This window comes from Bactrocera tryoni, chromosome 2 (assembly GCF_016617805.1).
Source record: "Bactrocera tryoni isolate S06 chromosome 2, CSIRO_BtryS06_freeze2, whole genome shotgun sequence".
NCBI classification, from domain to species: Eukaryota; Metazoa; Arthropoda; class Insecta; order Diptera; family Tephritidae; genus Bactrocera; species Bactrocera tryoni.
This window is the reverse complement of record NC_052500.1, coordinates 78241822-78258060: the sequence shown is the minus strand read 5'-3', so window position 1 is coordinate 78258060 and position 16239 is coordinate 78241822. Positions and strand designations below refer to the sequence as shown.

The 16239-nt window shown below is 32.2% G+C and overlaps 1 protein-coding gene across 1 annotated transcript in view; it reads left to right on the top strand.

Annotated features, from left to right (window-relative positions):
* LOC120768553 overlaps window positions 1-16239 on the top strand; it is a 352878-nt gene that overhangs the window by 316602 nt on the left and 20037 nt on the right. The window contains exon 18 of the mRNA XM_040095297.1: window positions 2320-2452. Coding sequence (XP_039951231.1) covers window positions 2320-2452 — 133 coding nt within the window. The remainder of the gene's footprint in view (window positions 1-2319; window positions 2453-16239) is intronic.

The following is a 16239-nucleotide window of genomic DNA, read 5'->3' as shown; positions in this document are numbered from 1 at the left end:
GATATGCTTTCACTGCCATTCAGCAGGCTGGATAAGTGTTCTTTCCTTAACTTCAGTATGCTGGTGGCATTGGTCACTAATCTCGCCCTACTGTTCCAACCAAATATAGAACACTGGCTTCAAAATTATTCATCTTTTTATATTTTTTTGGGTTTGAGATTGTAGTAATGAATTCATATTTGTTAATACCGTTCAAGCAGCTTTTCCCACATTCGAAATTATCTTTTAACGTTTCTTAGCTTCAAATCACTACCTCAAACCGCATTTACTTGCTTTCAAAGAAATCCAGCCGCTGTTAAACATTTTGAAGTGGCTGCTTGAGTGACTACCAAAGCTTTTGAAAGCTCTTCTTGTGTTTGGCAACAATCTTTACCTTCAAAATGAAAAATCATATTAAAGAGCATAATACTGAAGGCATTGGCGATTTATTTAAATTACAAAAAATTATATTGGGTTGTCGAAAAAGTATTTTCGTATTTTTTCAATAGATGTCGTTGCAGTCGTATATCTCCAGTGCTACAAATCACATTGTGTTATATCATATGCATATCTTATAGTGTTAGAAAGGTGTGATTTTAAGCTTCATTTGGAAATAAAAAAAAATATTTCGAGGAGGTTGAAAAAAAGTTACAGCTGTTCAAAAATGAGTGAAAATAATGAACAAATTCGCTATATTTTGAAATTTTTGTATAGAAAAGGATGAAGGCCACGCAAGCCACCAATAAAATTCGTGCAGTTTATGGAGACCATACTGTATCAGTTCGTGTGGCACAACAACACTTCAGTTCTGAAAATTTCGTTGTGAAAGATATCCCTCGCTCTGGTCAACCTATCGTTGAAAAAGTCCATGAAATTATGGAAAAGATTGACCAGGACCATCACATAAGCAGCCATGAGATCGCCAAGGAACTTAACATTAATCATGTTTTGAACCATTTAACGCTGACTACAATATGGAACTCGATGACTGGGTACCACGTGAATTATCTGTGAAAAATTTAGTGGACCGAATTAACATTTGCGATTCTTTGCTGAAACGAAATGAGTTCAAAACATTTCTGAAGCGAATGGTAACAGGAGACGAAAAGTGGATCAAATACGACAATGATGTGCGAAAAAGATAATAGTGCAAGCGTAGTGAAGCTCAACAAATGGTCGCAAAGCCAGGATTAACGCCTCGAAACGTTATGCTGAGTGTTTGGTGGGTTTGGAAAAGAATCATCCACTACGGGCTGCTTCAGCCTGCTATGTTAACAAGTAGTGTTTAATGTCAAACAACAAATTTTCCGTAAACTCGCGTTTATATTTATTTTCTAATGAGTTTTTAGAAAATCTAAGCATCATTTGATAGTCTTCAATATTAAAAAACAAAGTCGTTCATTAACTCGAACTTATGATAATTTTCTACTGAGCTTTTAGGCTCCAAGCATCAACGTTATACATAAACTCAGTGCTAATTAGTAGTATTTAATATTAAACACAAAAATTGTCCATAAACTCGAGTTTATGATAACTGAGTTTTTAAGCTCTAAGCCTTAATTATCTTCATCAAACACGAGTTAAAAGATATTTTTAATAAGTTTTAAGAAAACACCAAAATTGTGCATAAACTCGAATTTTCACTCGCTTCAAAGGCTTCAAATATAAGACTTATACATACATATGTAAGTGTTTAAAGTGTAAAATTTTAATATCTTTTCACCAAAAATTGACACCACCGCTTTTAGTGATAAGTAAACCAGTTTCAATTTATTGAAGTGTTGCTGCTATTTAAATTAAATAAAATTTTGTTAAATAAGTTTTTAAATATACATATAGCGCACTCAAATTTACGTTAATTATGACTCCAACAGCCACTTTGTGACACACAAATAACTGCCACTCAAGCAGAAGTGCACAGTAGCGTAGTAATTTGATATCGCATATTACTAAATGATACGCTAATATATTTACGTTATTACAACTAACTAGCGGCTAGCTTTATTTACTCCACGCAACACTACACTACAATGAGCTCAGTAAATGCGAGTAATAATAATGACTAACAACAATGTACGGTTGAACTTAATTGCATTACAATATTGTTTTAATCGCCACGCTATAATTTCTATTTGTATTTACTACAACCATTGGCATTTAATAATGTTAAGTATATTATGATGTACATGTGTTTATATGTATATATGATGTATACTATGTACATATGTGGAGGTATAAGCAAGTGTGTGTTGTTAGCGTTACTATTTTCATTTATTTGCTTCGCCTATATATCTATTCGCTTGCGTTTATTATAGTCCTTATTTTGGTTTCTGATTTCAGCATTGGCCTAATTTACCGCACCGGTTGTTTGCTGTTAATGAAATTATCAACGGATGCATTATTCATAGCATATGTAAATTCAACACAAAATTCATGGTGGTCCTATCCGTTTGGCATATCTTGCGTATTGTTGGTGAGTACAAATGAGCGCTAATACATATGTATGTATATAAAAAATACATATTTTATATATGAAATTGTAATATCTATGTTTATGAAATTCAGGGAAATGCAAATAATTTGTAACATGATTACAAAAAAATATATCTTTTATAAAAACAAAAAAATTTTATAAAATTAGAAAAACTATATTTTTTATAAAAAAAATTGGTATAATATTTGAGTAGCACATATTGAGCATAGCAAACAGGGATACTTATGCTTACATATGTAAATTTATTACCGTAGCACTTACATAGTACATACATATATACATGAATATGCTTTTATTTGCCCAGCTGCCAATGCAAATTTGTTTAAATATTTGCTGAATTTGTAACATTTTCATGAAAATACTTAAATATATGCTTATCACATACTATTTGCATACAAGCACCCATTCTAGGAGGGAGGTTGCGTATACGCCATACCACACTTTCAACGTTCACTCCAGCAACGACGTTTCGTATAGGTTGCGTATACGCCTTGGCATACTTTTCGACACCCACTCTAGCATTGTGGTTACGTATACGCCATGCCATGCTTTTCGATACCCACTCCAGCAGTATGTTTACGTACACGCCATGCCATACTTTTTGTCCCTCTCTCCAACGGTGAGGTTACGTACACGCCATGACGCACTTTTCGGTATCACATCTATTACTATTTCAGTATAATTGGAATTTGCATGCAAATTAAATCAATTCGCCGCAAATATGTCATTTGAAAGCCTGATTGAAAGCGAAGTGAAGATAAGGCGGAACCAAAATGCTGCTAATACACACATACAGATATATGCAATTACTATTGCAGGCTCTTTTATTTGCAGTATTTTGTATTTGCAGATATTATTAAACACTTCTAACAATTTAATTAAAATTTTCCTTTTAAGTAAAAGCATATTATGCACCAGACTGAGGCACTTTTTCCATGAAACTAAAACGGGTAGATGTGGTTCCAAAAAAATGTAAGAAATGCTGCCTAATGAATGATATGAGGTTCTTAGAGTTCTTCTATTTTATAATAGCCTGAACAAGCTATATTTGGTTCTCCACGAAATTTGTAATACCCAGAAACGTCGGATATCCTAAAGAGTACAAATATATGATCACCTTGCCAAGAGTAGTCGATTTTGTCATGTCTGTCTGCATAATAAGACAAAAAGTTTCATCAAGAGGCATAAAGAGTTTTATCACTCTTTGCTTTAAGTGAACAGCCTTTCCTTGAACTTTTTGTCACACTCTTATATATTAGCGAACCCTTCTCTCATATTTCCGCTCTTTTACTTTAATGAAAATAGCCATTATTTTAATGAAAAGTCTAAGACTACACACGCAACGAATTTCACTCAAATTTTATCTGCTTGTATAACAATTTGCAAAAAGCAACCTTATCCCAGAAAACTCATACACCAATTTCATTTAATACTGTTTTCGTTAGATTGCGGTTTTTGTACAATTTTTCTCCACAAACATTTTGCGGCTGTCACATGGCATTCACGCAGAAGCCAAGCCCATGACGAAAATAGCATAAAAAAAACAAAAATGCAAGTTGTAAAAAATACAATATTGCGTGGCTCTATTCAAAATATATACTTATACCCTTTACGATACTTTTCATTTTCAGTTTATAAACGAGGAAAAGTTTAAGAGTGTGGCAAACTAAAAGAAATTAAATAAATTGAAAATAAATTTACATAAAACTTGATTAAATTAATTTATTATTTTTTTTTTTAATTTTTTTAATTTAACCTAGCGATTTTAATTTAAAACTAATTTAATTGGTATAATTACTCTCATTAAATCACAAATGATTCTAATTAATTTTGTTTGATAAAGTGTATTGATACTTTTATTAATGCATATATTTTTATTATTTATATTTGGTCCAGTCCAGTTTGGTCCAAATACGGTTAACAAGCTTTGTTTTTAGTTTTGAGAAAAATTTTCATTAAATATTTCTTGTTTATCAAGAATTTATTATTTAATTTAAAATCGCCCATTTCTCCAAAAATATATAACTCGCTGTATTTAATTTTTTCCACTCAATTGAAATTATTTATTTTATTTTTTTTATTTATGTATAGGTATATGATATTTTTTCGTTTTTAATTTAATATATTTATTTTTGAATGATTTTATTTACTAAGTTTAAATTAATTTTTATTCTACCTTCAATTTTGATTTTAATTTTAATATCTTTTAATTTAAATTTATTTAACTTTATTTTATTTAATTTGTTTTTAGTTTTAGTTTTAATTTTTTTTTAGTTTAGTTTTATTTTCAACTTCAATTAAAATTTTAAGTTTAATTTATTTTTTTTTAGTTTTCACTTCAATGTAATTTTTTTTTCAGTTTCATTAATTTTATTTTTTTTGTTTTTATTTTAATTTTAACCTTAATTTCGATTTCATATATAATTTTTAATTTCAACTAATTATAAATAGTTTTATTCAATTATATATAATTATAATTTTATAAAATTTCATTTTAATTAAGACTTACTTTTCATTGTATTTTTAATGTTAATTTTGGTTGTAATTGTAATTTAAGCTTTAATTCGAATATTATTTAATTTAATTTTGAATTAAGTTTTTCATTTTTAGTTTTGATTTAAATTTTATTTTTATTTTAATTGTTATTTTAGTTTTAAATTCAATCTTAATTTTAATTCTTATTTTAATTTTCAATTTATTTTTAATTTTAATTGTAGTTTTAAATTTTATTTTAATTTTATTTTACTTTCACTTTTAATTGTAACAGAAATATTAATTAGTATTAATTTTAACTTTAACTTTGGTTTTAATTTAGCATTCATTCAAAATTTTATTTGCATTTCAATTTTTTTAATTATAATTCATATATTAAGTTTTGTCTAAGTTTTAATTTCAATTTTAATTTATTTTATTGTGTTTGTAATACTAATTTTAGTTCTTATTTTAATTTAAGCTTTAATTTCAAGTTTCATTCAAAATTTTTTTAAATTTAGTTTTATTTTTTTTTATTTTTTGATTTTAATTTTATTATAGTTTTAATTTTGATTATAGTTTTCACTTTAACTTTAGTTTAATTGTAATTTCAATTTAAATCTTAATTTTAATTTCAGTTTTACTTTCACTAATTTGTATTAGTTTTAATTCAAACTTTTTTTAATTATTGATCGTTTATTAATTTTAGCTTTAATTTTAATCTTAATTTTATATTCAAATTTAATTATAGTTTTGATTTTATTTTACTTAGTTTTATTATATTATTAATTCATTTTAGTTCTAATTGTAATTTCAATATTAATTTAAATTTAATTTTAAATAAATTCATTTTTAATTTTAATTTTATTTTTTCTTTTATTTTATTTTTAATTTGTTAAGTTTAAATTTAATTTTTTTTATATTACATAATTTTTTTATTTACTTCCATTTCCTTTATTACATTTTATTTTAATTTAATTGCAATTTTGATTTTATTTAAAAATTAGTTTTAATTACATTTTTTAATTATAATTAATTTGATTTTAACATAATTTAATTTTGGTCTCTTTTATAAATGATTAATTTTTAACTAATAGTTTTTCTATTAATTAAGTATTAACCATCCTTCCTACAAATGTTGTCCAAGTTAATATGCATAATCAGTCCCGTGATTTTCCAGTTCATTGCACTTATGATATTTCATTTTTTACCACTTCCAGTCAACTCTAAATATTTTTATATTATATAATTTTTTTATAAAAAAAAGTTTCATTTTCTCAGAAAATTTTCCGAAAATATTTATATGCTCTTCTTCTGCGCATTTCGCATATCCTTCAGGGTATATGAAAATTATGCCACCGCGTACCCGCGTGCCAGTGTGTGTGTGTGCCTTTATTTTCACACGCATGGGCGCACAATTTTCAAGTGTCCGTGCGAAATTGCGTACTGCGTTAAATTGTCGTCAATTTAATGTCACGCTCAGGCACAGCAGACGCGCACATAACAAAAACAAAGGCAAAAAAGAAGACTGCTATCACCGCGAGCGCTTTTAAGGGCCAACATGTGTGCAAGCACAGGCCACACGCACAAACATACACACACACACGCACACAATAACCAAACAAATGCGGTTAAAATTACACGTGTGCTTTAATACGCGCGTCTGCTCGCGCTGTCTAAACAATTTCGCTTACTTTTACGTCGCTTTGCTTGTGTGCGTGTCTATGCGTGCGCGCGCGTTTGTGAGTATGGTGGAAGGTACGCCTGCAATTATTCGTCAGTTTGCTCGTTTTCTCACACGTGACTTTTTACAATTTTTTCCACTCGCCACTTTAAACACGTTTCTCTTGCGCGCTTTCATTTCCATTTAATTTTTGTCTCCTTCGCGTTTGCCTCTTGTGCTCCCGCTTTCAAATAAATTCTATTTTTAGTATTTTCTCCGCTCACACTCTTTTTCTTTTTCTTGCTTTCTATCTGTTTGTCCTTTTAATTTTCGCCAGCGTTTATGTTTATGCAGTTTCATGCTTTTTGTGTCGCCGCTTTGTCGCTCCCTGCTTTTAATTACTTTTACTGCATAATTATGTAACACACGCTTACTTAAACCGTAGTAAAGCGCCACAGTCACACACCGCGCCCTTATTTGTGTTTATTTGCACATAATTTCTTTTTCAATTTATTTTTTTTTTTTTAATTTTTTTGTTTTGTGGTTTTAATTTGTTGCAGCAGTCACTTGCAATTTGTATTTTGTTGTGCCCGGCGCTTATCACTGGCCCGCAGTTACGTGTAATTGTCGCAGCAGCGCTAAAGTTCAAAGGCTGCGACGGACACGCGAGGCGGGATGCGAAAGCAGAGTAGAAAAATTTCTATAATTCCAAAGAAAGTAGTTTTTATTGAAGAGTGTAAAGAGAATGTTGTAAAGAAGAATTATTTAAAAAGCTCTTTAATAATAACATTTCGCTGCGCAGAAGCTGAAAGGGAAAGTGTGAAAGTAGAGAGCCAGGGGTTAGTAGCAAAAGAACAGCATGCATTTTTTAATTTTTTTCTTGAAAATTTTATTCTTGCTACTTTTGTTTCTTGAAATTTTATGTATTGTCTTTTTTTTTTAATTATTTATCCTGAACTCTTTTTTCTGGAAATTATTTCATTTAAAATTTTTTTCTTGCAATTTTGTATTATTGAAACTATTTTTCTTGAAACTTCTTTTTCACATACCTACCCTGACAAGTTTTTCTTAAGATTTCTTTTATACAATTTTTTCTTGATTTTTTTGATTTTTTTCTCATGAATTTTTTTTATGAAATTTTTTTTTTGCAATTTTTTCCTTGAAATAATTTTTTTCGAAATTATAATTTTTATTCATATCTTGAAATTTTGTTTTGATTTTTTTATTGCAATTTGTTTATTGATATTTTTTTCTTTCTTTCCTTGTAACTTTTTTTTGCGATATTTCTTCTTAATAAAAAATAGTTTATATGAAATTATTTTTTCCAAAACTGTTTTTGATGAAATTATTTTTCTTGAAACTTTTTTTCTTTAATTATATTTTTTTTGAAATTATAACTCATGAGTAAATTTTTCTTATGTCACAAACAGTTTTAATAAGTGAAAGGCATTCGTTAACAAGCAAGCAAATGGAGTAGTGCTAGCAGGCGCTGGGAAATAAATTAATTGTCTTTTGAATATTTTAGGATTCGTTCAATAATAAATTCTAAATAAATTTGTATTTGTTAAATAATAATCTGAAAATAAACAATTTGGACATTCATGATACTTGTAATATTTTTTCTTGAAATTGTTTTCTTTACATTATCTTTCTTGAACTTTTTTTTTGAAATTTTAACTCATGAAGACATTTTTTTGGAAACATTTTTTCTTTAAATTATTTTTTTTTTTATTTTTCTTGAAACTTTTTTCCTTAAAGAAAATGTTTTTGAAATTACACTCTTGAGGATATTTTTCTTGTAATATTTTTCCTTCAAAATTACCTACCTACCTTTAAAATTTTCTTGAAATTTCTTCTATTGCAATTTTTTTCTTGAAGCTTTGATTTTTTTCATTAAATTTTATGTTGCATTTTTTTTGATATTTTTCATCGAAACTATTTTTTTCGAAATTATTATTTTTTCATTAATTTCTTGAAATTTTGCTTTGACTTTTTCTTGAATTTTTTTGTTGTAATTTGTTTATTGATATTCTTTTCTTACATTAATTTTACTAGTAACGTTTTTCTGCGATATTTTTTCTTGACATTTTTTTATAATTAATTTTTTTTTCTTGAAATTATTTTTCTTGAAATTGTTTTTCCTAATTATTTTTCCTCGAAATTATAACTTTTGAAGTTTTTTTTTGAAATTTTTTTCTTAAAATCACTTTTCTTGACATTTTTTTCATTCAATTATGTTTCTTGAAATATTTTACTATAAATTATTTTCTTATTATTTTTTTCTTGATATTTTTTTTTTGGAAATTATAACTCTTAAAGACATTTTTTTTGTAATATTTTTTTTTGATGTTTTTTCCAAGAAATTTGCTTGAAATTTTTATTTCTTGAAAATGCAGTTATTATCGCTTGAATAACTACGGTACTTAAAGTCATAAATATTCCCAATTTAAAAACATTTCATTATTTTCAAATGTATTTCTCCTTTGATCTGTCAAAATCTCTTTTTTACTCCTCTCTGCACTCTCTTTGAAGCCAAATTTTTCCGCTTTACTTATGGAGAGTAAAATCTTCCAATGAGATCTGGCAGGCAATCATTCAACTTAATGCGATAAAAATATTTGACCAACACCGTTGCCTTTACTCTGACTTCATTTCAAATACATTATGGTTCTTGATATGCACCTCGAAAGTGGCCTAAGGGAGTTAATTCACATAAACCTGCTATGTGATTTGATTCAGTCACGAATAAAATGATATTTTCCTGCACAACACGTCTTATTGTACCGTACTCCTGGAACTATTTAATATTTAGATGATCCATATAGGCATTGATACATGTACTCACGACATGGATCCCTATCATTCTAGTATAGACAACAATTTTGTATTTCACTTTCACTGTGATGAACTAAATATGAGATACTATCAGCGATAATTTCTCTAATGAGAATATTTTTTAAGAACAAATTTATCGAAAAACAAATCCGACTTGAGAAATTTTTTTTAATCTTTGAAATCTGAAATATATCAATGATTTTTTTTACAAAATATATTGAAGAGTTTTTGTTTATACCACTTTCAAATAATAAATTGTGTATCTGAGAAAAGTAGCATGCCTTTAGGCGTACATTTGAATAAGCATATTCAAGACAGAATTTCAACTGAACTACGGGCGAATTGCAGCCGCATAAAAATAATGCAATCGAAATATGTGGGAGAAGATGGTTTTTTTGTCTTCTTATTTACTTAAACTGAATGTATATTCAATACTCGCATAGTAGTTGCTTCTCACAACATAAGCAAATTATTCAATAAATAGAAAATAAGGACGGTGCTCTTCAGAGTAAATAGTACACATGCATTTAAATAGAGTTATGTCTCCGCATCTAAAGCACTTGCAAGTGCACTCAGACAAAATTGTTATTTTCAGATAGTGCTTATTCAGCTAATACGCACTCGTAAGTGTGTTGCTTTGAAGAAATTCCTAGAAAATATTCCCTGCATGTACCGTCTATTATTTAAGAAACAAACCAGAAGAGACCTTTACTTCAGCTGCACCGAGTTCTAATACCCTTCACAGTTGTATTTTTATATAGCATAAAAGCACATAAAAAGTATTTGTCCTGTTTTCGGTAAGTCAGTTTGTATGGCAGCTATATGCTATAGTTGTCCGATCTGAACAATTTCTTCGAATATGATTGCCATTCCTTAGTTAACAAATTATGCTAAATTTTATGATGATATCTTGTCAAATAAAAATGTTTTTCATAGAAAGACCTGATTTTGAACGGTCAGTTTGTACCGTAGCTATATGTTATAGTCAACCGATCCAAAAAAATATATTTGGAGATTGCATTGTTCTCTCAAACAACATTCCGTACAAAATTTCGTGAAGATATCTCGTTAAATAAAATTGGTTTCCCTTCAAGGCCTTGAATTTGGTCGTTCAGTTTGTATGGCAGCTATATGCTGTAGGGGTCCGATCAGAACAATTTCTTCGGATATTTTACCATTATTTTAGGCAATAATTTATGCAAAATTTCGGGAAGATATCTCGTCGAATAAAATAGCTTTCCGTACCAGGACTTGATATTAATCGATCATTTTATCGTATATGACAGCTATATGCTATAGTGGTCCGTTATCGCCAGTTTCGCTAAATGAGCACCTTTTTAAAGAGAAAAGGATGTGTGCAAAGTTTCAGATTGATATCTCAAAAACCGAAGCATTAGTTCTTGTATATCCAGACAGAGGGACATGTTAAATCGACGCAATTCGGCACGTTGATCATTTATATATCTTTACCTTAAATTCAAAATCATCAAAAAAAATCGAAATTAACTTGTTTATTGCTTACAATTCACTACATCATATCTGAAGCATAAAATTGTCAGCTTCCCCTGCGAGATATGCCCAATTTATAACCAATTTATAACCACTTTATAATCAAAACCTATTATTTCCATAATGAGCGGTTTCTGTTATATCGTTTTTCCTTTGCCTGTAAACTGTGGTGTTACGGTATTGGGTGTACAATATTTCCTTTTGGTTAATGCAAACTCTGTGGCAAGCTGAATACTTTGTTCAGGGTATAAAAATATGTGTAATATTAGATACGTGCATAAGCCTAGAATTTATTATTTATTATGTTGCTAATATTCTACATCACTCACGCATATAAAAAACACTTGAGCCAGAGTCGAGTACCCCGTAACTGGCGAAAGTAGCTCTTATATGGCATTCGCCCTCCAAAGAATACACTGCAGCTTATGAAAGAGCCCTCTAGTATTATATACTCAATGATTATGAGTTACGCTAGTATTGGTTGCTTTAAATTATGTCGGTATGACTAACAAAAAAAGCATAAAAATAATAAATAATGCGAAGAAGGAATATTTTATCCACGTGTTATTGCTAACTTTTCAAGTGCCTTCGCTACCCGCGCAGCAAAGGTTAATAAACTCGTGTTAAACGCACACATACACGCACAACAACGAAGTTGCCACCTCCTCTAACTCAATAAAATTTCATACTTTTGTTGTAAAAAATTAAATTTAAACACAAAATCAAATTTGAAATTGAATTCATCCACGTGTTCACACACTTAGCGCTGGGATCATAGAAGCGCGAAGACCTCACACGCATACTATTACAACGGCTAACTTACCATATGGAATTTCATATGCTAAGCTCGCACACTCCCTCTAAATATAAGCATAATCTAGTACTCGCACCCAGGGGAGTCTCTGCAGTGTGCACCCTTCGTCTGCGCTTACGAGACTTTAGCGACTTTTCCCTTTTTCAATTTATGGCACTCATACATTCGCTCACTTTTTTTCTAGTATATCAACCGCACTCATATATTTTCCACATAACCACGCCGTTTCTTTCGCTGACTCTCTCAACCAGCTGCGCTGAATTGTATGGAGTTGAGTTAGGTTAAGTTGTCTGTCGCGCATTATCAGGTTTTGCCTGATTTCACCTGACTTAATCTCTTTTCCCTTTCTTTGCACACTTCCACATATAACCTTTAACCTACACGCTTAATGCAAATGAGTGCAAATTTCACTTTTTTCTGCTTGCTCGCCTACACAAACAAACACATTTGCGGTGCGGGTCTTTCGCTGCTTCAACTTCTACACGGATTTTGTCTGTTGTTGTATTTGAATTTTAATGAGTTGTAGCTTTTAAATTGAGTTTCTATGTTTTTTAGCAAAAACAGAGATTTCCGATTTGCATTTGTTTCACTAAGAATTTTTGGAATCAAATTTAATTATTTTTTTGGTGTTTTCGAAGTTCTAGCAGAACTCTTTACTAGTAAATAGGTGTATTCGTAAAGTTATAGCGGGTTGTTTGGAGAAACGTAGACTTTGGATTAACTATATATTATCTTAGATTCAGAGAAATATAGCTCTAAATAGAGCTTAGGTCTATTATGCCCTCTCCTAAATTACAAAGACTCACTTATCCCCAGCATATTGATAACGTCCAATATTCTGTTGCGTGCTAGCGAAGCGATGTAATCCCTATTTGGAAACATGGATCCAAGAGCCTTTAGCCTGCGTCTGCATATTGCTATGCAGTAAATTAGCATGTGTTCTGGGTTTTCGGGCTCTCTGTCGCAGAACCGGCAAGTTACGCAAGAAGCTACGCCAATGTTGCGCAAGTGCTTCTTCAGCTTGCGGTGGCCAATGTTGATTGCGATTTGACTTCATAGGAGGAGGTTGCTATAAGTGCCGTTTGACTATCGCTAATTATGGTTATACGTCTGTTGGAGGTTTGTCTCTATGCACCGACTTATGTAAAAGATTTCTTCCGGAAAAATGCTCGAAAAACTTCCCGAAGAGTTTAGTGCGTGTTCCTGCGACCGATTCTCTCCGACGTTTTCGAGCCGTCAGTGTACCACTCGTTTGTAATATCCCTCAGCAAAGGCTCGAGAGTGGAATCATTCCACTCAGCCTTGCTGCCAAGGGTAATTTGAACTTCTTGGTGAAGTTAACCCATTTGGTAATGCTTTCCCTTTAGATAAGGTCCAATGACATTTTACCACTTAACTCTTTCATCCGCTGGTACGATATTACCTTATTTCTGCCACACTATCACTAAATGAAGTGGTGTGGGCTCAAGCATGACTTCAAGTGCTGCCGTCGCAGAAATTCGCATTACACCCGATGTACAGACGCATGCGAGTCGTTGCAGCTTCGATAGTTGGAGCCTTATCGAAGTCTGTCAAGCTGTTGGGGCCCAGGCCACCACCACATACGTGATTATCGGGCGCACGATCATGATGTACAATCACCTAACCATCCTTGGCTTGCAGCCACAGAATTTCCTAGCTTGTCGATTGAACAGCATTAGTACTTTAGTCGCCTTGACCAATGTCAGGTCAACATGCTGCTTCCACCGCGGAGTGGAATCTAGCGTGAGGCCAAGATATCAGATTATGTTGGTCATCTCTACCTCTATGCTCCCAAGGGCAAGGTTCTTAGGGCCGAGCATAGACCTTTATCTCGTGAACGGTACTATGGTCGTCTTAGAGGTTTCGATGTTCAAATCAAACCCACTGCACCAACCTTTAGCCAGGCTAAACATCTTTGTATTAAGTCTCAGAGAGTATCTTCGAATTTTCCTCGAACTATAATAACAATGACATTTGCGTAACCTTAGCAGCGGATCCAATTATTAGTTAACAAAACTAATATGTCGTCCACGACAAGGCACCATAATAGGGAGAATGGCACTTCACCCTGTGGGCAGCCTCATGTAGTAACGAGACAAATCTTTATTCTCCTACTGTGGTCTCACCGGTGCTGCCACATTCCTTTTCTGCAGTTCCCTGGCTATGCTCTTATGAGACAAGATGTCAAAAGCACCTTCGATATCTAGAAATGCTCGTATCATCACTTCCCCTCCTTCCAGTGAACTCTCTGTCTCCGAAGTTAACTGGTACAGAGCAGTATTGGTTGATCTGCCTGCTCTGCCTGCTCTGCAAGCAAGATGGTTCACATGCAAAGGTGCAATTTTCAGCGCCTCCGACCTTATTTCAAAATCCACGATCTTTTCCATACTTTTTAGCAAAAAAGAAAGTTAGACTAATTGGTCTGAAGAATTTTGCCAGTGAACAGTCCTTCCTTCCTACCTTGTGTATAAGGATCACCTTCGCGGTCCTCCATATTTCAGGGGTGTACGCCAGTGCGGGACAAATAATATATAATAATGTGTCGGTATTGTCTCTGGGCAGAGCCTTGTGTAGCCCAGCTGCTTCTGCTTCTCTTAAAACAGCCATTACTTCTTCTTCTTCTTCTTTACTAGCGTAGACACCGCTTACGCGATTATAGCCGAGTTAACAACAACGCCAGTCGTTTCTTCTTTTCGCTACGTGGCGCCAATTGGATATTCCACGTGAAGCAGGTCCTTCTCCACTTGGTCCTTCCAACGGAGTGGAGGTCTTCCTCTTCCTCTGCTTCCCCCGGCGAGTACTGCGTCGAATACTTTCAGAACTGGAGTGTTTTCGCCCATTCGGACAACACGACCTAGCCAGCGTAGCCGCTGTCTTTTAATTCGCTGGACTATGTCAATGTCGTCGTATATCTCATACAGCTCGTCGTTCCATCGATTGCGCTATTCGCCATACACCTTTCGCAGAATCTTTCTCTCGAAAACTCGTAACGGCGACTCATCGTTTGTTGCCTTCGCCCATGTCTCTGTACCACATATCAAGACGGGGATGATGAGTGACTTATAGAGTTTGGCCTTTGTTGGTCAAGAGAAGGCTTTACTTTTGAATTGCCTACTCAGTCCGAAGTAGCACTTGATAGCAAGAGTTATTTTGCGTTGGATTTCGAAATTCAAGTTGTTGTTGGTGTTAACACTGGTTTTAAGATAGACGAAACTAGACGATAGCGACGGCTCAGAGAGAACATTCCCGATCCTGATATACATATGTGTAATATATATTATCGATCTTACTACATATAATTATTTATATCAGATTTCACTCTTAATTTCCCCCACCTTGCATAAACAACCATCTAAATAACTGAAATCAACGAGTACAAACTTCAAGTAAAAAAAAACTTAAAGCACATGAAAGCTTCTATTTTCACTCAACCTAAAGTTAATTAAAACTGCCATCATATTAGCGGCTCTTTTCCATGGCAATCCATTTTTTCGCCATGTTGCTTTTTTGTGTCTCACTTCATTCATTTAGTGGAACATTAATTTAAATATTTCATTACTCCTTTGGATAGTTGTGAGCGCTCGGCTCGCGCAGATGCCTGGCGGGATTTTAATTAGCAAATTTTTGCAATTCTCAACCAAACACACACACATCTCGTGCATACAGCTGAAGAAGTAAAACACAAAGACGCAGTTTATATTTATTCAAATATACAAGTGTGTGTGTTAAGCACAGACACATGCATATGCACTCAAGTAAGTTCAACGGGAATATGTCAAATATGCTTGCAATTGTCTGCAAATAATTTCAATTGGAATTGGCATTTGGTAGCAAGGCACAAATAAGTTCTTATTGCACACAAGAAAGTAGCAATAACGCAAGAGTCACGATACTCGTTACTGCGTCGGAAGAATGTACACGCATACATATATACGCAAATATATTTATGTATATGTGTGTATATGTGCGCCCCGTCATTCCTCATTGGCGTGGAGGAAATCGCAATTGCCATTTGTTAGGCTCTTTTCTTTCCTTTGTGGCTGCGAGCAATTCTGCTTTTATTCCTCCAAGTATATACTATATATGGTATACAATTATACTATATTCTTCCATTTCTACTTGTAACTGCTTCTTGTGCTTGTATGTTTGTATGTGTCTTTTCTGGGTAAAATAAAAAATTCCGCGCTTTTAAATTAAGTGAAGCGTGAATGGTAGTTGCTCTTTTGCAGCTTTTCCGTGTAAGTGTGTGTGCTTGGCATAAGGTTATACTTGTGGATGTTACTTAGTGCGTACAAAAGCAAATTGTTGCATGTAGGAAAATATTACTTAAAAAATAATAATAAAGAGATTCTACCTACTTTTCAAAATACACAATATATTTTTATTAGTTTATTTTAGTCATCACATTTGTTCCATAACATTTTCGTCAACTAGTTACTAACTGGTTACCAC